The sequence below is a fragment of the Panulirus ornatus genome, chromosome 1 (assembly GCF_036320965.1).
Source record: "Panulirus ornatus isolate Po-2019 chromosome 1, ASM3632096v1, whole genome shotgun sequence".
NCBI classification, from domain to species: domain Eukaryota; kingdom Metazoa; phylum Arthropoda; class Malacostraca; order Decapoda; family Palinuridae; genus Panulirus; species Panulirus ornatus.
In genome coordinates, this window is record NC_092224.1 from 9,085,373 (window position 1) to 9,111,037 (window position 25,665).

The following is a 25,665-nucleotide window of genomic DNA, read 5'->3' on the forward strand; positions in this document are numbered from 1 at the left end:
GTCATCTGCACTACTTCCCTGCAATTATTGTCGAAACATCTCTATTTTCTCTTTCACTAACAATCTTACTTCATCCCACCACTCACTACCCTTTCTAATCTGCCCATCTCACACCTTTCTCATGCCACAAGCATCTTTTGTGCAAGCCATCACTGTTTCCCTGAATGCATCTCATTCCTCACCCGCTCCCCCTCACCTTTTGCCATTCTACACATAATCTCTCCAGATACTTCCTCAAACAAGTCTCCTTTCCAAGCTCACTCACGCTACTACTCTCCTCTCCCCAACATTCTCTCTTCTTTTCTGGAAACCTCTACAAATCTTCACCTTTGCCTCCACAAGATAGTGATCAGAAATCCCTCCAGCTGCCCCTCTCAGAAACAATAACATCCAAAAGTATCTCTTTTACACACCTATCAATTAACACGTAATCCAATACAGCCCTTTGACCATCTCTCCCCATCATACACATACACTTATGTATATCTTTCTTTTTAAACCAGGTATTCCCAATCATCAGTCCTTTTTCAGCACACAAATCCACAAGCTCTTCAACATTTCCATTTACAACATCAATTATACCCTCAATTGCCACATCACTCATCTTCGCATTTAAATCATCCATCACTATGACCCAGTTCCCTGCATCAAAGCTGCTAACACACTTACTCAGCTGCTCCTAAAACACTTGCCTCTCATAATCTTTCTTCTCATGATCAGGTGCACCACCCATCTCTCACCATCCACTTTAAGTTTTACCCAAATGAATCTAGAGTTTTCTTTCTTACACCCTATCACATACTTCCACAACTCCTGCTTCAGAAGTAGTGCTACTACTTTATATAGTGTTAATGGGATGGCCTTGATTAGGGCCTCAGCTGCCCGTGAAGTCTCAGCTAACATAGAAAACAGCAATATATTTTCTCCACACACCATGACCCTAAACTCTATAAAATACAATCATGGCTAAGTCCTAGCTGCAAGTTTTGGAATAAAAAAGAAAAGTGGTCTTACCCAAGGATTTCAGCCCTGTGGAAGGTCTTAAGAGAAGCTTGCAAGAGTTTTACTGCTCGACGAAATTTACTACAATTAAGTGCATCTGCTATTCCAGATACAGCGTCATTGAGGGTTGCATTTTCTTGCAAGTCATCTTCACCATCATCTTCCTCATCTGTTTCATCTGTACCATATATAGAATAATTATCTTTCTTGATTCTAACTTCCAATATAATATCTCTAACTTCTGTACTGAATTCTCAAAATAAGAAATATAATAACTGAATTGAAAAAAAAAGACTGGCCAAAGCAAAATATAAAAAATTAATTACTAGTTACATCATTATACTTACTCACTGTTTCCTGCACCAGAGAGGTAGTGCCAGGAAACAGACAAAGAATGACCCATCCACTCATATACACATATTTTTTTTTTTCTTTTTTTTGCTTTGTCGCTGTCTCCTGCATTTGCGAGGTAGCGCAAGGAAACAGACGAAAGAATTGGCCCAACCCACCCCCATACACATGTATATACATACGTCCACACACGCAAAATATACATACCCACACAGCTTTCCATGGTTTACCCCAGACGCTTCACATGCCCCGATTCAATCCACTGATAGCACGTCAACCCCGGTATACCACATCGCTCCAATTCACTCTATTCCTTGCCCTCCTTTCACCCTCCTGCATGTTCAGGCCCCGATCACACAAAATCTTTTTCACTCCATCTTTCCACCTCCAATTTGGTCTCCCTCTTCTCCTCGTTCCCTCCACCTCCGACACATATATCCTCTTGGTCAATCTTTCCTCACTCTTTCTCTCCATGTGCCCAAACCATTTCAAAACACCCTCTTCTGCTCTCTCAACCACGCTCTTTTTATTTCCACACATCTCTCTTACCCTTACGTTACTCACTCGATCAAACCACCTCACACCACACATTGTCCTCAAACATCTCATTTCCAGCACATCCATCCTCCTGCGCACAACTCTATCCATAGCCCACTCCTCGCAACCATACAACATTGTTGGAACCACTATTCCTTCAAACATACCCATTTTTGCTTTCCGAGATAATGTTCTCGACTTCCACACATTCTTCAAGGCTCCCAGAATTTTCGCCCCCTCCCCCACCCTATGAACCACTTCCGCTTCCATGGTTCCATCCGCTGCCAGATCCACTCCCAGATATCTAAAACACTTCACTTCCTCCAGTTTTTCTCCATTCAAACTCACCTCCCAATTGACTTGACCCTCAACCCTACTGTACCTAATAACCTTGCTCTTATTCACATTTACTCTTAACTTTCTTCTTTCACACACTTTACCAAACTCAGTCACCAGCTTCTGCAGTTTCTCACATGAATCAGCCACCAGCGCTGTATCATCAGCGAACAACAACTGACTCACTTCCCAAGCTCTCTCATCCCCAACAGACTTCATACTTGCCCCTCTTTCCAAAACTCTTGCATTCACCTCCCTAACAACCCCATCCATAAACAAATTAAACAACCATGGAGACATCACACACCCCTGTCGCAAACCTACATTCACTGAGAACCAATCACTTTCCTCTCTTCCTACATGTACACATGCCTTACATCCTTGATAAAAACTTTTCACTGCTTCTAACAACTTTCCTCCCACACCGTATATTCTTAATACCTTCCACAGAGCATCTCTATCAACTCTATCATATGCCTTCTCCAGATCCATAAATGCTACATACAAATCCATTTGCTTTTCTAAGTATTTTTCACATACATTCTTCAAAGCAAACACCTGATCCACACATCCTCTACCACTTCTGAAACCACACTGCTCTTCCCCAATCTGATGCTCTGTACATGCTTTCACCCTCTCAATCAATACCCTCCCATATAATTTACCAGGAATACTCAACAAATGTATACCTCTGTAATTTGAGCACTCACTCTTATCCCCTTTGCCTTTGTACAATGGCACTATGCACGCATTCCGCCAATCCTCAGGCGCCTCACCATGAGTCATTTTTTTTTTTTTTTTTTTATACTTTGTCGCTGTCTCCCGCGTTTGCGAGGTAGCGCAAGGAAACAGACGAAAGAAATGGCCCAACCCCCCCCCCATACACATGTACATACACACGTCCACACACGCAAATATACATACCTACACAGCTTTCCATGGTTTACCCCAGACGCTTCACATGCCTTGATTCACTCCACTGACAGCACGTCAACCCCTGTATACCACATCGCTCCAATTCACTCTATTCCTTGCCCTCCTTACACCCTCCTGCATGTTCAGGCCCCGATCACACAAAATCTTTTTCACTCCATCTTTCCACCTCCAATTTGGTCTCCCTCTTCTCCTCGTTCCCTCCACCTCCGACACATATATCCTCTTGGTCAATCTTTCCTCACTCATTCTCTCCATGTGACCAAACCATTTCAAAACACCCTCTTCTGCTCTCTCAACCACGCTCTTTTTATTTCCACACATCTCTCTTACCCTTACGTTACTTACTCGATCAAACCACCTCACACCACACATTGTCCTCAAACATCTCATTTCCAGCACATCCATCCTCCTGCGCACAACTCTATCCATAGCCCACGCCTCGCAACCATACAACATTGTTGGAACCACTATTCCTTCAAACATACCCATTTTTGCTTTCCGAGATACTGTTCTCGACTTCCACACATTTTTCAAGGCTCCCAAAATTTTCGCCCCCTCCCCCACCCTATGATCCACTTCCGCTTCCATGGTTCCATCCGCTGACAGATCCACTCCCAGATATCTAAAACACTTCACTTCCTCCAGTTTTTCTCCATTCAAACTCACCTCCCAATTGACTTGACCATGAGTCATACATACATACATACATACATTAAATAACCTTACCAACCAGTCAATAATACAGTCACCCCCTTTTTTAATAAATTCCACTGCAATACCATCCAAACCTGCTGTCTTGCCAGCTTTCATCTTCCGCAAAGCTTTCACTACCTCTTCTCTGTTTACCAAATCATTTTCCCTAACCCTCTCACTTTGCACACCACCTCGACCAAAACACCCTATATCTGCCACTCTATCATCAAACACAGTCAACAAACCTTCAAAATACTCACTCCATCTCCTTCTCACATCACCACTACTTGTTATCACCTCCCCATTTGCACCCTTCACTGAAGTTCCCATTTGCTCCCTTGTCTTACGCACTTTATTTACCTCCTTCCAGAGCATCTATCTATTCTCCCTAAAATTTAATGATACTCACTCACACCAACTCTCATTTGCTCTCTTTTTCACCTCTTGCACCTTTCTCTTGACCTCCTGTCCCTTTCTTTTATACATCTCCCACTCAATTGCATTTTTTCCCTGCATAAATCGTCCAAATGCCTCTCTCTTCTCTTTCACTAATAATCTTACTTCTTCATCCCACCACTCACTACCCTTTCTAATCAACCCACCTCCCACTCTTCTCATGCCATAAGCATCTTTTGCGCAATCCATCACTGCTTCCCTAAATACATCCCATTCCTCCCCCACTCCCCTTACTTCCATTGTTCTCACCTTATTCCATTCTGTACTCAGTCTCTCCTGGTACTTCCTCACACAAGTCTCCTTCCCAAGCTCACTTACTCTCACCACCCTCTTCACCCCAACATTCACTCTTCTTTTCTGAAAACCCATACAAGTCTTCACCTTAGCCTCCACAAGATAATGATCAGACATCCCTCCAGTTGCACCTCTCAGCACATTAACATCCAAAAGTCTCTCTTTCGCGCGCCTGTCAATTAACACGTAAACCAATAACGCTCTCTGGCCATCTCTCCTACTTACATACGTATACTTATGTATATCTCGCTTTTTAAACCAGGTATTCCCAATCACCAGTCCTTTTTCAGCACATAAATCTACAAGCTCTTCACCATTTCCATTTACAACACTGAATACCCAATGTATACCAATTATTCCCTCAACTGCCACATTACTCACCTTTGCATTCAAATCACCCATCACTATAACCCGGTCTCGTGCATCAAAACCACTAACACACTCATTCAGCTGCTCCCGAAACACTTGCCTCTCATGATCTTTCTTCTCATGCCCAGGTGCATATGCACAAATAATCACTCATCTCTCTCCATCAACTTTCAGTTTTACCCATATTAATCGAAAATTTACTTTCTTACATTCTATCACATCCTCCCACAACTCCTGTTTCAGGAGTACTGCTACTCCTTCCCTTGCTCTTGTCCTCTCACTAACCCCTGACTTTACTCCCAAGACATTCCCAAACCACTCTTCCCCTTTACCCTTGAGCTTCGTTTCACTCAGAGCCAAAACATCCAGGTTCCTTTCCTCAAACATACTACCTATCTCTCCTTTTTTCACATCTTGGTTACACCCACACACATTTAGACACCCCAGTCTGAGCCTTCGAGGAGGATGAGCACTCCCCGCGTGACTCCTTCTTCTGTTTCCCATTTTAGAAAGTTGAAAAAAAAAAAATACTATATACCCACCTATATATTCATACTTGCTTGCCTTCATCCATTCCTATCACTATCCCGCAATACAGGATATAGCATCGCCTACCCTGCTTCAGCAAGGTAATGCCAGGAAAACAAACAAACAAAAAAAGCCACATTCATTAACATTCAGTCACCAGGTGTCATATGTAATGCACCAAAACCACAGCTCCCTATCCACATTCAGGCCCCACAGACCTTTCCATGGTTTACCCTAGACGCTTCACATACCCTGATTCAGTCCACTGATAGCACATTGACCCCGGTATACCACATCATTCCAATTCACTCTCTTCCTTGCACACCTCTCATCCTCCTGTATGTTCAAGCCCTGATCAGTTAAAATCTTTTTCACTCCATCCTTCCACCTCCAATTCAGTCTCCCACTTCTTGTTCCCTTCACCTCTAACACGTGCCCTCTCTCTCAACCTTTCCTCACTCATTCTCTCTATGTGACTAAACCTTTTCAATACACCCTCCTCTGCTCTCTCAAACAAACCCTTACCCTTTTATTACTTACTCGATCAAACCACCTCACACAATATATTGTCCTCAAACATTTTATTTCCAACACATCCACCCTCCTCCATACAACTCTATCTATAGCCCATGCCTCACACTTATATAACATTATTGGAACCACTATTCCTTCAAACATACCCATTTTTGCTCTCCAAGATAACGTTCTCTCCTTCCACACATTCTTCACTGCTCCATGAACCATCACCTCCTCCCCCACACTGTTACTCACTTCTGCTTCCATGGTTCCATCCACTGCTACGTCCATTCCCAGATATCTAAAACACTTCACTTCCTCCAATTAGTCTCTATTCAAACTTATATCCTATCCTGTCCATCATCTATACTGAACCTAATAACCTTACTCTTATTCACATTTACTCTCAATTTTCTCCATTCACACACTTTTCCAAACTCAGTCACCAAGCTCTGCAGTTTCTCACCTGAATCAGCCACCAAAGCTGTATCATCAGTAAACAACAACTGACTCACTTCCCAGTCGACTCCAGTATACAACATCATTCCAATTTACAATATTCCTTGCACACCTCTCACCATCCTGTATGTCCAGGTTTGGCCATTCTTTGTTTGTTTCCTTGCACTTTCTTGCTGATTCAGAAAACAGCAATAAAATATAATAAAATAATTATAAGATGTTCATTCATTATCATCATACATAATCGCTGTTTCCCGCATCAGCAAGCTAGCACCAGAAAACCATACGAACAATGGCCCATCAGTCATTAACACATCATTATTGATATATTTAACCGCTGTTTCCCGTGCCAGTGACGTAGCGCAAGGAAACAGATGAAGAATGGCCCAACCACTCACATACACATTCTTTTATTATTATTATCATAATACTTAGTTGCTGTCTTCCGCATTAGCTAGGTAGCGCAAGGAAACAGATGAAAGAATGGCCCAACTCACCCACATACACATGTATATACATAAACACCCACACAAGCACATATACATACCTATACATTTCAACATATACATACATATACACACACAAACATATACATATATACACATGTACATATTCCTGAAACAGGAGTTGTGGGAGTGTGTGATAGAATGTAAAAAAGTAAATTCTAGATTAATATGGGTAAAACTGAAAGTTGATGGAGAGAGATGGGTGATTATTGGTGCATATGCACCTGAGCATGAGAAGAAAGATCATGAGAGGCAAGTGTTTTGGGAGCAGCTGAATGAGTGTGTTAGTGGTTTTGATGCACGAGACCAGGTTATAGTGATGGGTGATTTGAATGCAAAGGTGAGTAATGTGGCAGTTGAGGGAATAATTGGTATACATTGGGTGTTCAGTGTTGTAAATGGAAATGGTGAAGAGCTTGTAGATTTATGTGCTGAAAAAGGACTGGTGATTGGGAATACCTGGTTTAAAAAGCGAGATATACATAAGTATACGTATGTAAGTAGGAGAGATGGCCAGAGAGCATTATTGGATTACGTGTTAATTGACAGGCGCGCAAAAGAGAGACTTTTGGATGTTAATGTGCTGAGAGGTGCAACTGGAGGGATGTCTGATCATTATCTTGTGGAGGCTAAGGTGAAGATTTGTATGGGTTTTCAGAAAAGAAGAGTGAATGTTGGGGTGAAGAGGGTGGTGAGAGTAAGTGAGCTTGAGAAGGAGACTTGTGTGATGAAGTACCAGGAGAGACTGAGTACAGAATGGAAAAAGGTGAGAACAATGGAAGTAAGGGGAGTGGGGGAGGAATGGGATGTATTTAGGGAATCAGTGATGGATTGCGCAAAAGATGCTTGTGGCATGAGAAGAGTGGGAGGTGGGTTGATTAGAAAGGGTAGTGAGTGGTGGGATGAAGAAGTAAGATTATTAGCGAAAGAGAAGAGAGAGGCATTTGGACGATTTTTGCAGGGAAAAAATGCAATTGAGTGGGAGATGTATAAAAGAAAGAGACAGGAGGTCAAGAGAAAGGTGCAAGAGTTGAAAAAGAGAGCAAATGAGAGTTGGGGTGAGAGAGTATCATTAAATTTTAGGGAGAATAAAAAGATGTTCAGGAAGGAGGTAAATAAAGTGCGTAAGACAAGGGAGCAAATGGGAACTTCAGTGAAGGGCGCAAATGGGGAGGTGATAACAAGTAGTGGTGATGTGAGAACGAGATGGAGTGAGTATTTTGAAGGTTTGTTGAATGTGTTTGATGATAGAGTGGCAGATATAGGGTGTTTTGGTCGAGGTGGTGTGCAAAGTGAGAGGGTTAGGGAAAATGATTTGGTAAACAGAGAAGAGGTAGTGAAAGCTTTGCGGAAGATGAAAGCCGGCAAGGCAGCAGGTTTGGATGGTATTGCAGTGGAATTTATTAAAAAAGGGGGTGACTGTATTATTGACTGGTTGGTAAGGTTATTTAATGTATGTATGACTCATGGTGAGGTGCCTGAGGATTGGCGGAATGCGTGCATAGTGCCATTGTACAAAGGCAAAGGGGATAAGAGTGAGTGCTCAAATTACAGAGGTATAAGTTTGTTGAGTATTCCTGGTAAATTATATGGGAGGGTATTGATTGAGAGGGTGAAAGCATGTACAGAGAATCAGATTGGGGAAGAGCAGTGTGGTTTCAGAAGTGGTAGAGGATGTGTGGATCAGGTGTTTGCTTTGAAGAATGTATGTGAAAAATACTTAGAAAAGCAAATGGATTTATATGTAGCATTTATGGATCTGGAGAAGGCATATGATAGAGTTGATAGAGATGCTCTGTGGAAGGTATTAAGAATATATGGTGTGGGAGGCAAGTTGTTAGAAGCAGTGAAAAGTTTTTATCAAGGATGTAAGGCATGTGTACGTGTAGGAAGAGAGGAAAGTGATTGGTTCTCAGTGAATATAGGTTTGCGTGAGGGGTGTGTGATGTCTCCATGGTTGTTTAATTTGTTTATGGATGGGGTTGTTAGGGAGGTGAATGCAAGAGTTTTGGAAAGAGGGGCAAGTATGAAGTCTGTTGGGGATGAGAGAGCTTGGGAAGTGAGTCAGCTGTTGTTCGCTGATGATACAGCACTGGTGGCTGATTCATGTGAGAAACTGCAGAAACTGGTGACTGAGTTTGGTAAAGTGTGTGAAAGAGGAAAGTTAAGAGTAAATGTGAATAAGAGCAAGGTTATTAGGTACAGTAGGGTTGAGGGTCAAGTCAATTGGGAGGTAAGTTTGAATGGAGAAAAACTGGAGGAAGTAAAGTGTTTTAGATATCTGGGAGTGGATCTGGCAGCAGATGGAACCGTGGAAGCGGAAGTGGATCATAGGGTGGGGGAGGGGGCGAAAATCCTGGGAGCCTTGAAGAATGTGTGGAAGTCGAGAGCATTATCTCGGAAAGCAAAAATGGGTATGTTTGAAGGAATAGTGGTTCCAACAATGTTGTATGGTTGCGAGGCGTGGGCTATGGATAGAGTTGTGCGCAGGAGGATGGATGTGCTGGAAATGAGATGTTTGAGGACAATGTGTGGTGTGAGGTGGTTTGATCGAGTAAGTAACGTAAGGGTAAGAAAGATGTGTGGAAATTAAAAGAGCGTGGTTGAGAGAGCAGAAGAGGGTGTTTTGAAATGGTTTGGGCACATGGAGAGAATGAGTGAGGAAAGATTGACCAAGAGGATATATGTGTCGGAGGTGGAGGGAATGAGGAGAAGTGGGAGACCAAACTGGAGGTGGAAAGATGGAGTGAAAAAGATTTTGTGTGATCGGGGCCTGAACATGCAGGAGGGTGAAAGGAGGGCAAGGAATAGAGTGAATTGGATCGATGTGGTATACCGGGGTTGACGTGCTGTCAGTGGATTGAATCAGGGCATGTGAAGTGTCTGGGGTAAACCATGGAAAGTTGTGTAGGTATGTATATTTGCGTGTGTGGACGTATGTATATACATGTGTATGTGGAAGGGTTGGGCCATTTCTTTTGTCTGTTTCCTTGCGCTACCTCGCAAACGCGGGAAAAAAAAAAAAAAAAACATTCATACTTGCTGCCTTCATCCATTCCCATTGCCACTCTCCTGCACATGAAATGGCACCCCCCCCTCCCCCCGCATGTGTGGGAATTAGTGCTAGGAAATGATAACAAAGGCCATATTCGTTAACACTCTAGCCGTCATGTGTAATGCACCGAAACCACAGTTCCCTTTCCACATCCAGGCCCCACATATATATACACAAACACCCATACATGCACATACATACATATACATATCGAAGTTTTTTTTTTTTTTTTTTTTTTTTTTTTTTTTGCCGGTCTCCCATGTTTGCAAGGTAGCGCAAGGAAACAGACAAAAGAAATGGCCCAACCCACCCCCATACACATGTATATACATACGTCCACACACGCAAATACACATACCTACACAGCTTTCCATGGTTTACCCCAGGCGCTTCACATGCCCTGATTCAATCCAACTGACAGCACGTCAACCCCGGTATACCACATCGATCCAATTCACTCTATTCCTTGCCCTCCTTTCACCCTCCTGCATGTTCAGGCCCCGATCACACAAAATCTTTTTCACTCCATCTTTCCACTTCCAATTTGGTCTCCCACTTCTCCTCGTTCCCTCCACCTCCGACACATATATCCTCTTGCTCAATCTTTCCTCACTCATTCTCTCCATGTGCCCAAACCATTTCAAAACACCCTCTTATGCTCTCTCAACCACGCTCTTTTTATTTCCACACATCTCTCTTACCCTTACGTTACTTACTTGATCAAACTACCTCACACCACATATTGTCCTCAAACATCTCATTTCCAGCACATCCATCCTCCTGCGCACAACTCTATCCATAGCCCACGCCTCGCAACCATACAACATTGTTGGAACCACTATTCCTTCAAACATACCCATTTTTGCTTTCCGAGATAATGCTCTCAACTTCCACACATTCTTCAAGGCTCCCAGAATTTTCGCCCCCTCCCCCACCCTATGATCCACTTCCGCTTCCATGGTTCCATCCGCTGCCAGATCCACTCCCAGATATCTAAAACACTTTACTTCCTCCAGTTTTTCTCCATTCAAACTTATCTCCCAATTGACTTGACCCTCAACCCTACTGTACCTAATAACCTTGCTTTTATTCACATTTACTCTTAACTTTCTTCTTTCACACACTTTACCAAACTCAGTCACCAGCTTCTGCAGTTTCTCACATGAATCAGCCACCAGCGCTGTATCATCAGCAAACAACAACTGACTCACTTCCCAAGCTCTCTCATCCCCAACAGACTTCATACTTGACCCTCTTTCCAAAACTCTTGCATTCACCTCCCTAACAACCCCATCCATAAACAAATTAAACAACCATGGAGACATCATACACCCCTCACGCAACCCTACATTCACTGAGAACCAATCACTTTCCTCTCTTCCTACACGTACACATGCCTTACATCCTCGATAAAAACTTTTCACTGCTTCTAACAACTTTCCTCCCACACCATATATTCTTAATACCTTCCACAGAGCATCTCTATCAACTCTATCATATGCCTTCTCCAGATCCATAAATGCTACATACAAATCCATTTGCTTTTCTAAGTATTTCTCACATACATTCTTCAAAGCAAACACCTGATCCACATATCCAGGCCTACAGACCCTTACATAGATTACCATACATGCTTCACGTGCCCTGGTTCAGTCCATGACAGCACATTGACGCCAGTATACCACACTGTTCCAATTCATTCTATTCCTTGCATACTTTTCACCGTCCTATATGTTCAAGCCCTGGTTGTTCAAAATCTTTTTCACTCCATTCTTCCACCTCCAATGTGGTCTCCTGCTTCTCTTTGTTCCTCCACCTCTGACACATATATCCTCTTTGCCCATCTTTCCTCACTCATTTTCTCCATGTGTCCAAACCATTTCAGTATGCCCTCTTCTGCTCTCTCCACCATACTCTTTTCATTTACCACACATCTTTCTTACCCTTTCATTACTTAATCGATCAAAAGACCTTACACAACATACTGTCCTCAAACATTTAATTTCCAATACATCCACCCTCCTCCATACAACCAATCTACAAGCATCCTCGCAACCTACAACATTATCTACCACTATTCTCAAACATACCCAGCTCTTCCCCAATCTGATGCTCTGTACATGCCTTCACCCTCTCAATCAATACCCTCCCATATAATTTACCAGGAATACTCAACAAACTTATACCTCTGTGATTTGAGCACTCACTCTTATCCCCTTTGCCTTTGTACAATTGCACTATGCACGCATTCCGCCAATCCTCAGGCACCTCACCATGAGTCATACATACATTAAATAACCTTACCAACCAGTCAATAATACAGTCACCCCCTTTTTTAATAAATTCCACTGCAATACCATCCAAACCTGCTGCCTTGCCGGCTTTCATCTCCCGCAAAGCTTTTACTACCTCTTCTCTGTTTACCAAATCATTTTCCCTAACCCTCTCACTTTGCACACCACCTCGACCAAAACACCCTATATCTGCCACTCTATCATCAAACACATTCAACAAACCTTCAAAATACTCACTCCATCTCCTCACATCACCACTACTTGTTATCACCTCCCCATTTGCGCCCTTCACTGAAGTTCCCATTTGCTCCCATGTCTTACACACTTTATTTACCTCCTTCCAGAACATCTTTTTATTCTCCCTAAAATTCAATGATACTCTCTCACCCCAACTCTCATTTGCCCTCTTTTTCACCTCTTGCACCTTTCTCTTGACCTCTTGACATATTGAAGTATATGGACATATACATACAGACACATAATATATACACATGTATATATTCATACTTCCTGTCTTCATCCATTCCCGTCACTACCCTGCCCCACTGGAAATAAAGCCACCCTTTACAGCGAGGTAGTTACAGGAAAATACGAAAAAAAAGGCCACAATCACTCATACTCAATCTCCAACATCTATATCCAGGCCCTACAGACCCTTACATAGATTACCATACATGCTTCACGTGCCCTGGTTCAGTCCATTGACAGCACATTGACGCCAGTATACCACACTGTTCCAATTCATTCTATTCCTTGCATACTTTTCACCGTCCTATATGTTCAAGCCCTGGTTGTTCAAAATCTTTTTCACTCCATTCTTCCACCTCCAATGTGGTCTCCTGCTTCTCTTTGTTCCTCCACCTCTGACACATATATCCTCTTTGCCCATCTTTCCTCACTCATTTTCTCCATGTGTCCAAACCATTTCAGTATGCCCTCTTCTGCTCTCTCCACCATACTCTTTTCATTACCACACATCTTTCTTACCCTTTCATTACTTAATCGATCAAAAGACCTCACACAACATACTGTCCTCAAACATTTAATTTCCAATACATCCACCCTCCTCCATACAACCCAATCTACAGCTCATGCCTCACAACCATATAACATTATCAGTACCACTATTCTTTCAAACATACCCATTTTTGCTCTACAAGATAACATTCTTGCCTTCAACACATTCTTCAACGCTCATAGAACCTTCACCCCCTCCCCCAACCTGTGATTCACTTCTGCTTTCATGGTTCCATCTGCTCCTAACTTCACTCCCAGATATCTAAAACATTTCACTTTCTCCAGTTTTTCTCCATTCAAACTTACCTCCAAATTAATTAGTCTCTCAACCCTACCGAACCAAATAACCTTGTTCTTATTCACATTTACTCTCAACTTTCTCCTTTCACACACTTTACCAAACTCAGTCACCAACCTCTGCAGTTTCTCACCTGAATCAGCCACCATCCCTGTATCATCAGCGAACAACAACTGACTCACTTTCCAGGCCCTCTCCAAAACTCTTGCATTTACCTCCCTAACAACCCCATTCATAAACAAATTAAACAACCATGGAGACATCACGCACCCCTGCCACAAACCGACATTCACTGGGAACCAATCACTTTTCTTTCTTCCTACTCGTACACATATCTTATATCCTTGGTAAAAACATTTCACTGCTTCTTGCAACTTACCTCCCACACCATATATTCTTAATACCTTCCACAGAGCATCTCTATTAACTCTAATATCATATGCCTTCTCCAGATCCATAAATGCTACATACAAATCCATCTGTTTTTCCAAGTATTTCTCACATACATTATTCAAAGCAAACACCTGATCCACACATCCTCTATCACTTCTGAAACCACATTGCTCTTCCCCAGTCTGATCCTCTGTACATGCCTTTACCTTCTCTATTAATACTCTCCCATACAATTTCCCAGGAATACTCAACAAACTTATGCCTCTGTAATTTGAACACTCACCTTCATCCTCTTTACCTTTGTACAAACGCACTATGCATGCATTCCACCAATCCTCTGGCACTTCACCATGATCCATACATACACTGCATATCCTTAACAACCAATCAACAGCACAGTCACCCCTTTTTGATAAATTCCACTGCAATACCATCCAAACCCACCACCTTGCCGGATTTCATCTTCCGCAAAGCTTTCACTACCTCTTCTCTGTTTACCAAACCATTCTCCCCAACCCTCTCACTTTGCACATCATCCCAACCAAAAAACCCTAAATCTGCCACTCTATCATCAAACACATGTAACAAACCTTCAAAATGTTCACTCCATCTCCTCCTCACTTTACCGCTACTTGTTATTACCTCCTCATCTGCCCCTTCACTGACGTTCCCATTTGTTCTCTTGTCTTACGCATGTTATTTACCCCCTTCCAAAACATATTTTCATTCTCCCAAAGTTTAATGATATTCTTTCACCCCAACTCTCATTTACCCTCTTTTTCACCTCTTGCATGTTTCTCTTGACCTCATGCCGCTTTCTCTTATACATCTCCCAGTCATTTGCACTATTTCCCTGCAAGAATCGTCCAAACGCTACTCTCTTCTCTTTCACTAACAACCTTATTTCTTTATCCCACCACTCACTACCCTTTCTAATCTGCCCACCTCCCACATTTCTCACGCCACATGCACCTTTTGTGCAAGCCATCACAGCTTCCCTAAATACATCCCATTCCTCCCCGACTCTCCTCATGTCATTTGCTCTCACCTCTTGCTATTCTACACTCAATCTCTCCTGGTACTTCTTCACATGGTTGATAGAGGCATAAGAGAAAGCAGCAGGATGTCAAGAGGAAGGTGCAGGAGTTGAAAGAGAGGGCAAATGAGAGTCGGGGTGAGTGGTGAGTATCAGTAAACTTTTGGGAAAATAAGATGTTTTGGAAGGAGGTCGATGAAAGTGCAAAAAACAAGAGAACAAAAGAACAGCAATGAAGGAAGCAAAGGGGGAAATGGTCACAGATAATGATGAAGAGAGGAAGATATGGAGTTGAATGTGTTTGATGATAGGGAGGCAGATGTAGGGTGTTCAGGTGTAGGTGGTATATAAAGTGATAAGAGTCATAGAGAGTAGTTTGGTGTAGAAAGAAAAGATGATGAAGCCCTTAAGTAACATGAAATGCGGTAAGGCAGCTGGAATGGATGGTAATGCAGCTGAATTTCTTAAGAAAGGGGGGTGATTGTGTTGCTGATTGGTAAATTAGGATTTTCAATATATGTATGAATCATGGTGAGGTGCCTGAGGATTGGTGGAATGCATGTATAGTGCTGCTGTATAAAGTCAAACGGGATAAATGAGAGTGTTGGTAGGCAGCCACTGATTAGGGAGGTATATCACTGGTACCCTGCATGGGTATCAAGAGGGTCAGTGATGTATGAAAAGTTAGCCAGCACATCAGTGGTTGTCAAGATGCACTCCTTTGCCTCCAGTAGCTGTCTTTTCTTTCTGCATCATCCAAATGTGGACTAGTCGAATATTCTGTCCATAAACACACAATCTCTCCTTACCACGTGTAACACTTGACAACCTTTAACTCACACATTTCATTAACGCTACAGTTTTCTATGGTAAAAGCTATGCATTAGCCCTGTCTTTTAGCACAATAGTAGAAGCAATAGAAAGAGGTAGTAGGTAGGAACATTAGACTGGAGCATTAGATAGAAGTAGAAATATTAGCTGATAGCATTAGGTAGAAGTAGTAGGTTGGAACATTACATAAACACGGTAAGTAATAGGAGTTTGTGTGAATAATAAATACAAACACTGAGCTAGAGTTGTCCTCTGCCAGTGGCCTGTCAAGGGTGAGGCGAGGCACTAAAGGCAAAGCAGTGGCACTGAAGTTCAATTATGGAGACTCTTGCTGTAGCCATCTCCTCATGGGAGTTCCCAAATGGAGCAGGCATAAGAGATACATACAGCTAGATAGCTCATACTACATAGGTATAAGACTGTTGCGTGTACCTGGTAAGATGTGTGGGAGAGTGGTGGCTGAGGTGAAGGTATGATCAAAGAATAAGACTGGAGAGGAACATTGTGGTTCAAAAAGTAGTAGAGGATGTGTGGATCAAGTGTTTACCTTAAAGAATGTGTGGGAAAAATACTTTAAGAAATATATGGATTTAAATGTGGCACTTATGAATTTGGAAAAAAACATATGATAGGGTTCACAGAGATGCCTTGTGCAAGGTCTTAAAAATACAGAGTGTGGGAGGAAAGCTGCTAGAGGCAGAGAAGTTTTCATCAAGGGTGTAAGGTATGTGTACTATGAGCAGAAAGAGAGGAGAGAGAGAGTGGTTCCAAGAGAAGGCTGATCTGTAGCATGGGTGAGTGATGTCACTATGGCTGTTTAATTTGTGTATGGACTGGGTATTGAGGGAGGTAAATCAAAGGTCTTGGACAGAAGAATGAGAAGGCAGTCTGGACGGGATGAGTGAGCCCAGGGAGTGTCAGTTGTTGCTACTGATATAGCAATGGTGGCAAATTCGAATGAGATACTGCAGAAGTTGATGATCGAGTTTGAAAGTCTGTGAAAGGAGGAAGTTGAGAATAAATGAGAGTAAAAGCAAGGTCATTAGGTTGAGCAGGATAAGGGACTGGTTAATTGGGGTAAGAGTCTGAATGGAGAGATAGGAAAGGAAGTTAAGTGCTTTAGATTCCTGGAAGTGGACAAGGCAGCAAATAGAACCATGGAAGTGGAAGTGAGTCACTGGGCGGGCAAAGGGAGTAAAAGGTTCTGGGAGCACTGAAGAATCTGTGGAAACAGAGATTGTTACCACGAGGGTAAAAATGGGTAAGTCTGAAGCTATAATAGTCCTGACAATATAGTATGGATGTGTTGGAAATGACATCTTTATGAGGGCAGTATGAGGTGTGAGGTGGTTTGATCAAGTGAATAATAAAAGAGTAAGAGAGAGGTGTGATAACAAAAAGAGTGTGGTTCAGAGAGCTGAACAGCATTTGCTGAAATGGTTTGGACATATGGAAAGAAGAAACAAGGAAAGGGTAACAAAATGATAAGTCAGAAGTGGAGAGAAGAAGTGGCAGGGGTAAACCATGGAAAAGTCTATGAAGCCTGGTTGTGGATGGGAAGCTGTGGTTTCAGTATATTACACCTGACACTACAAAATGTATGTAGGTAAATATTACCAACCTTGATCTGTTCCTCATGCTACACCACTATTGTGGAAAATGGCAATTAAGTAAAAAAAGAAGGAAATAAATAAATACAGGGGAGAAAGACTGGAAGAGGTAACAAAACTTAAGTATTTGAGAACTATCTTGGGTAAGGTTGGTGACATGGAAGATGAGATATGGGAAAGAGTAGTTCAAGGTAGGAGTCATTGAGTCTCTAACAGAATACTAAAAGGGAGAGAGGTGTAAGTATGGAAGTGAAGAAAGGGGTAAGAGACAGCATTTTCCTCCTGGCTCTAACCTATGCAGTCAAAACATGGAAATGGAATGAGTTACAGAGTTCAAGAATACAGGCTGAGGATAAGAGCTATTTGAGAGGAGCATGTGGTATTGTGGTATGACTTGAAGGAACAAAGAAAAAATAAGGGGTGTATGAGAGACATGGTATGGCATGAAATGAAGAGGGAATTAACTGTCTAGTGGTAGACTGGGTGAAAGATAATACTTTAAGGTGGTTTGGGCACATGGAAAGTATGCAAGATGGGGAAAGTGCAAGGAGTGCACATGATAGTATGATTAAATGAGTTGGTGTGAAAGGAAGACCACCTGACATGAGGAAATACAGTGGAAGAGTATTGGAGGGGGTGAAATGGTATAAGAATGTGTGCATGCAAGGGAGGCATGTACCGACAGGGATAAGTGGAGACTATTTTGCCACGGCCATCCCTTTGATAGGAGTTTCCTGGGGGAACTGGTGTCAGAGATACGGAGATAAAATAGAGAAAGAATATTAAGGGAAAGGGTGGGTAGGAAATGATCATAATACATAAAAGTAATGCTCTACTTGTTTTGAGCCAGATGGTACTTAAGCTATGAGACTTAAAATCCATGAGTCTTTTGTACTACAATAAGCATATACACCACCACAGAGAGAGATATGGTAATAAAGATTATAATCAGATACATATGATAGAGTGGATAGAGATGCTCTGTGGAAGGTATTAAGAATATATGGTGTGGGAGGCAAGTTGTTAGAAGCAGTGAAAAGTTTTTATCGAGGATGTAAGGCATGTGTACGTGTAGGAAGAGAGGAAAGTGATTGGTTCTCAGTGAATGTAGGTTTGCGACAGGGGTGTGTGATGTCTCCATGGTTGTTTAATTTGTTTATGGATGGGGTTGTTAGGGAGGTGAATGCAAGAGTTTTGGAAAGAGGGGCAAGTATGAAGTCTGTTGTGGATGAGAGAGCTTGGGAAGTGAGTCAGTTGTTGTTCGCTGATGATACAGCGCTGGTGGCTGATTCATGTGAGAAACTGCAGAAGCTGGTGACTGAGTTTGGTAAAGTGTGTGAAAGAAGAAAGTTAAGAGTAAATGTGACTAAGAGCAAGGTTATTAGGTACAGTAGGGTTGAGGGTCAAGTCAATTGGGAGGTAAGTTTGAATGGAGAAAAACTGGAGGAAGTAAAGTGTTTTAGATATCTGGGAGTGGATCTGGCAGCGGATGGAACCATGGAAGCGGAAGTGAATCATAGGGTGGGGGAGGGGGCGAAAATCCTGGGAGCCTTGAAGAATGTGTGGAAGTCAAGAACATTATCTTGGAAAGCAAAAATGGCTATGTTTGAAGGAATAGTGGTTCCAACAATGTTGTATGGTTGCGAGGCGTGGGCTATGGATAGAGTTGTGCGCAGGAGGGTGGATGTGCTGGAAATGAGATGTTTGAGGACAATGTGTGGTCGAGTAAGTAATGTAAGGGTAAGAGAGATGTGTGGAAATAAAAAGAGCGTGGTTGAGAGAGCAGAAGAGGGTGTTTTGAAATGGTTTGGGCACATGGAGAGAATGAGTGAGGAAAGATTGACCAAGAGGATATATGTGTCGGAGGTGGAGGGAACGAGGAGAAGTGGGAGACCAAATTGGAGGTGGAAAGATGGAGTGAAAAAGATTTTGCGTGATCGGGGCCTGAACATGCAGGAGGGTGAAAGGCGGGCAAGGAATAGAGTGAATTGGATCGATGTGGTATACCGGGGTTGACGTGCTGTCAGTGGATTGAATCAGGGCATGTGAAGCGTCTGGGGTAAACCATGGAAAGTTGTGTGGGGCCTGGATGTGGAAAGGGAGCTGTGGTTTCGGGCATTATTGCATGACAGCTAGAGACTGAGTGTGAATGAATGGGGCCTTTGTTGTCTTTTCCTAGTGCTACCTCGCACACATGAGGGGGGAGGGGGATGGTATTCTATGTGTGGCGAGGTGGCGATGGGAATGAATAAAGGCAGACAGTGTGAATTGTGTGCATGGGTATATATGTATGTGTCTGTGTGTGTTTATATATGTGTACATTGAGATGTATAGGTATGTATATTTGCGTGTGTGGACGTGTATGTACATACATTGTGTATGGGGGTGGGTTGGGCCATTTCTTTCGTCTGTTTCCTTGCGCTACCTCGCAAATGCGGGAGACAGCGACAAAGCAAAATAAATAAATAAATAATCAGATACAATAGTGAAGAGAAAAAGAAACCCTTGACCTCAAGATTTCATAAATCTGGTGAGGCAGAAAATAGATGGTGTTCAACAAAGGAGATGATAGACCATGAATTCAGCAGATATGATGAGAGAAAGAGATAGGTCTATAAGAAATGGAAATTATGGTGGTGTGGGCTCCAATCATTTAATGATGATTAAGGGAACCATAGGAGCCATTTAACCCTCCTAAACCTGTAGTCATTACAATTCAGCACTTTGGAGATGCAATTTTTCTGACTTTGACGACAAGGCAAACCACTTTATACTCTTTTTCTTTTCAAACAGTACTCACTTCATGACTAATACATGAACTAAAAACAGAAATCTTTGATGACCAATTTGTATGGTCCTTTTATTTCTTGAAAGCCTTAGGATCTAAATATGGTCAATAACCTAAACATCTAAGAATGCTTCTGCATGCACCAACTAGTTCTAAAAGCATCAAGCAGCATACAATGCTCAGTGACACACAACCACATGAAACAATATACAATAAAATGCAACTAACCCTCTGTCACAATTTCAATGACATTTGCAACTATTTCTGGCAACATTGCCCTCCACAGTTCTCTTGATGTAACAGTTTCCTCTACTGGTGAAACTGTTTTGCATGAAGACTCTAAAGTGAAGGCAGGAGCCATTTCTTGCAATTTTTTCAATTCTACTCCATACTGAGATTCTAGGTCTTCTAAGGGCAACTGTAATAAAAATTTAGATTTACTGAACACTATAGACACTGGTCAAGAACAAAACTTACTGATGAATGCAAGAAAAGCAAGCTAAATAAAAGAAACGATTATGTGTACGATGCTGGGTAAAACAATATGTTACAAATATGCAATCTATCTACTTATCTATATCTATGAAGTTTGTTCCCTTGGGGTAATCCTGTAAAGGGGGTGGCCACAGCATGAGTCTCCACTTATCCCTGTCCTTACATGCCTCCCTCACAAACACCATTCCATGCATTCTTCTACCATCTCACTCCCTCCAGTATTGCTTCACTCTTATTTTCCCTTGCCGCAGGTGGTCTTCCTTTCATATCATCCCCTATAATTGTACTATCATACACTCTTCTTATAAAATCTCAATCCTGCATTCTTTCCACAAGCCCAACCCACCTCAAAGTGTTATGTTTCACCCACTCTACCACTCCACAATTCATTACCTTTGCATTCCCTGCCATGCCACATCCCTTATTCTTTCCTCTTATTTCTTTCTTCATTCCATCTAGTCATACAACATGCTCCTCTCAAACAGTTCATTACTACAGCCTGGTTTCTTGACCGTTGTGACTCATCCCATGTCCATGTTTCAGCTGCAATGGTCAGGGTCGGGAGGACTATGCTGTACCTTAATCCTTTCTTCACTCTCATACTTATGCTTCTACCCTTTATTATTCTATTAAGGGACTCAATGACTCCTACTCTGTACTGCTCTCTCTTATCTCAAACTTCCATATCATCAGGCATACTTAAATTCTTTCACCTCTTCAAGTCTTTTCCCCCCAAATTTATAACATAGTTTAGTACACTTTGTCCTTTCACTCTCTAGGGTTTTACAAAATCTATACTTTCACTCTGCTTCCTTTCAAACATCATTACTTTACTTTTAATCACATATACCTTCAATCATCTGCAATTAAACACTCTATAAAACATACTTACAACCTTCTGGCACTCCTCTTCACGTTCAGCAAACAACAGTATCATCGGCAAACAAGATTGTAACTACCCACCATACCACAACGCTACATTCCATTTCTGCATTCCTTTTTCCTGGATTTGCTTTTACATCTCTTTTCATTCCATACATTTATATGTTAAAATGTTTTACCAAATATAAGTTATATATGGTGTGACCTAACCTAAGCTAGGTATCCAATTTATCAACTAGCCCAGTAGGGGAAAATGAATAGCTGGGCTGACCAAACACCAACTGCCATAACCAGGATTCAAACCAATGTAGGCTCAAACCCTGGGTGGCCTATGACTATGTCCAGATAAGCATCCCTTCTCTCACCCATATCATTCCCTTTTTTCTGAATACACCAATAAATCTTCCTCACTTCCACTAGGTAATGATAAGACATCCTATCAGCTGCCCCTCTCATCTAATTTACATCCATAAGTTCCTCTTTTGGATGCAAAACACTCAGTACATAATCCAATAATACCTATTTACCATCTTTCCTATTCCAGGTATACTTATGTACGTTCCACATTTTTAACCAGGTATGCATAGTAACCTAGCCTTTTTCAGTACACAACTCCACAAGCTATTCACCATCACCATTCACATTATCATATACCCCATGCCCCTAATTATATCCTCAACTACAACATTACCCACCTTTGCTTTCAAATCAAGTACCACTAATACCTGAGCACTTGCATCAAAACTGCTGACACCCTCATTAATCCTCAAATACTCACTGTTCTTTGTCAGACTTCTTGTGACCAACTGCATAAGCACTAATCCACTTTAATTTTTACCCACATCAGCCTGAAGCTCATTTCCTTATACTTGCACAAACTCCTACAACTTCTTCAGCAGAAATGCTACCCCTTTCCTAAGCTCTCAATCTTGCCCTCACACTAATCCCTGACTTTACCCATAAAACATTACCAAATCAATATTCCCCCTTACCATTGAGCTGTGCATCACTCATAGCCAAAACATCCAAGCTCCCCTCCTCAAACACATTACCTATCACCCCCTTTTCATCCCGGTTATTTTTTTTTTTTTTTTTTGCCGCTGTCTCCCGCGTTTGCGAGGTAGCGCAAGGAAACAGACGAAAGAAATGGCCCAACCCACCCCCATACACATGTATATACATACGTCCACACACGCAAATATACATACCTACACAGCTTTCCATGGTTTACCCCAGACGCTTCACATGCCCTGATTCAATCCACTGACAGCACGTCAACCCCGGTATACCACATCGCTCCAATTCACTCTATTCCTTGCCCTCCTTTCACCCTCCTGCATGTTCAGGCCCCGATCACACAAAATCTTTTTCACTCCATCTTTCCACCTCCAATTTGGTCTCCCTCTTCTCCTCGTTCCCTCCACCTCCGACACATATATCCTCTTGGTCAACATTTCCTCACTCATTCTCTCCATGTGCCCAAACCATTTCAAAACACCCTCTTCTGCTCTCTCAACCACGCTCTTTTTATTTCCACACATCTCTCTTACCCTTACGTTACTTACTCGATCAAACCACCTCACACCACACATTGTCCTCAAACATCTCATTTCCAGCACATCCATCCTCCTGCGCACCACTCTATCCATAGCCCATGCCTCGCAACCATACAACATTGTTGGTTATATCCATGCATATTCAAACATCCTAGGCTGAACCTCCATGGAGGATGAGCCTTTCTGCATGGGATCCTAAAGCTTGAAAGCTTTGCCAAAATCAGTTGCAGGGAATGGAGAGACTTCCTTGGAGCATGAAATTCTTCAATAAGATCGTAATCTGATGATACTTTCCTCCATTCACTTCTTCTATGTAGAACTTTTAGACAGTCTTTCTTCCCTTGTCATTATCGTGTATCTGATCCACATCAAGAGATTGAGATGTTTATTTCAAATAATATGAGAAAATCACATTCATCCCACATTCATCTTCACCTTGCTCTAGTCCATTTCTTCAGTGAAGAAGAAAGAATGAAAAATATATTCAAAATGAAACATATCTAATCCCAGTAAAGCAATGATTTTTTATTGAGAAGAGCAAAAATCTTGCAGCTGCAACATTACTTCATAACAACCTAATGAAGGGTGAGAAATGAAATAAATGTCTTTGCAAACTGCATAAACTTATGGGGAAAAATAAATCTTACCTTGGCAGCAAATGGGTTACCTTTCACAAATGCAGTCAACAACTGAACTGCATTCTTTCGCACATTTGAGGACTTGTCCTTTAGACGCCCCAATACAAGCTTAAGAATTTGTTGTTGTCTTTGCAGAGGAATAGCCTTTTCTGTTATTAGATCATTCCATATCTGTAGAACCTGAATATAGATAAAAACAATTACAGTAATTTCATATATGATTAGGATAAGCAACATCCTAAGCAACTGTGCTCTTGATCCTTTTTCTTTCTTTCATACTTGTTCACTGTTTCCTGTGTTAGCAAGGCAGTGCCAGGAACAGACAAAGAAAAGGCCTCAGTCGATCACATCCAATTTCTAGCCTTAAAGTGTAATGGACCACAACCTCGGTCCCCTATCCACAACCAGGTCCCTAAGACCTCTTTTTAGTTTTCCTTGGATGCTTCATATACTCTCATTCAGTTCAATGACAGCATGTCGACCCTTGCATATCACAGTGCTCCAGCTCATTCTATCCTATATGTGCATTTCACCATAGGACTCATTTCTGCTGCCATGTCCACTCCCAGATATCTAAAACACTCAACCTCCTTAAATATTTCTCCAATCAAACTCACACCCCACTAACCTGTCCCTCAACCATGCTAAACCTAATAAGTGTTGAGGCAAGCAAGTATCAGCAAACTTCTGAAAGAAAATGAAAATGTTTTGGAAAGAGAACAAATGGGAATATTGATGAGGGGGGATAACAGGAAGTGGTGAAAGGCAGTGATGAGATGAACAGGATATGCAGTGATTACTTTGAAGGACTGCTGAATGTATTTGATCATGGAAGATAGGGTGTTTGGTTCGGAAGGTAAGTAAAGTGAGAGACTCGTGGTAAGTAGCGTGGCAAAAAGGCAAGAGGTGGTGCATTTCACCATGGGACTCATTTCTGCTGCCATGGTTCCATTTGCTTCCGTGTCCACTCCCAGATATCTAAAACACTTGACTTCCTTAAATATTTCTCCAATCAAACTCACACCCCACTAACCTGTCCCTCAACCTAATAAGTGATGAGGCAAGCAAGTATTAGCAAACTTCTGAAAGAAAATGAAAATGTTTGGAAAGAGAACAAATAGGGAACATTGATGAGAGGGGATAACGGGAAGTGGTGAAAGGCGGTGATGAGGTGAACAGGAGATGCAGTGATTACTTTGAAGGACTGCTGAATGTATCTGATCATGGAAGATGTAGGGTGTTTGGTTTGGAAGGTAAGTAAAAAGAGAGACCCGTGGTAAGTAGTGTGGCAAAAAGGCAAGAGGTGGTAAGGAAAGCCTTGAAATGTGACATGGCGGTTGGAGTAGATCGTAATGCAGCTAAGTTTACTAAGAAAGGAGGTGACTGTGTTGTTGATTGTTTACTTAGGATTTTCAATGTGTATGGATCATGGTAAGGTGTCTAAAGGATAAGCAGAGCACCTGTATGGTGGCAGTGCATAAAGGGAAGGGGAAGAAAGATGAGTGTTTGTATTACAAAGGCAAAAGTTTGTTGAGTGTACCTAGAGAGCAAGACATGTATGCAAGTAAGAAGAGATAAGGGTGAGTGGTACAGGTGAAGATGGGTCTGTGGTATGGGTGTGTGATGTCACTATGGCCATTTAATTTGTTTATGAATGGATTGCTGAGGAAGGTCTATGCAAGTCTTGGAAAGAAGAGCAGGTATGCAGTCTGCTGGGAGTGGAGGGCCTGGGAGTTGAGTTAGTTGCTGTTTGCCAAGGACATGGTGCTGGTGGGAGATTTGAGTGAAA

The 25,665-nt window shown here is 42.0% G+C and overlaps 1 protein-coding gene across 1 annotated transcript in view; it reads right to left on the bottom strand.

The window, feature by feature from the left end:
- Positions 1–25,665, bottom strand: part of LOC139755260 (condensin complex subunit 1-like) — a 549,693-nt gene that overhangs the window by 350,335 nt on the left and 173,693 nt on the right. Inside the window, exons 9-11 of the mRNA XM_071673408.1 lie at positions 23,886–24,056; positions 20,534–20,723; positions 1,015–1,180 (exon numbers count right to left, since the gene is read on the bottom strand). Of these exons, the coding sequence (XP_071529509.1) occupies positions 1,015–1,180; positions 20,534–20,723; positions 23,886–24,056 (527 nt within the window). The remainder of the gene's footprint in view (positions 1–1,014; positions 1,181–20,533; positions 20,724–23,885; positions 24,057–25,665) is intronic.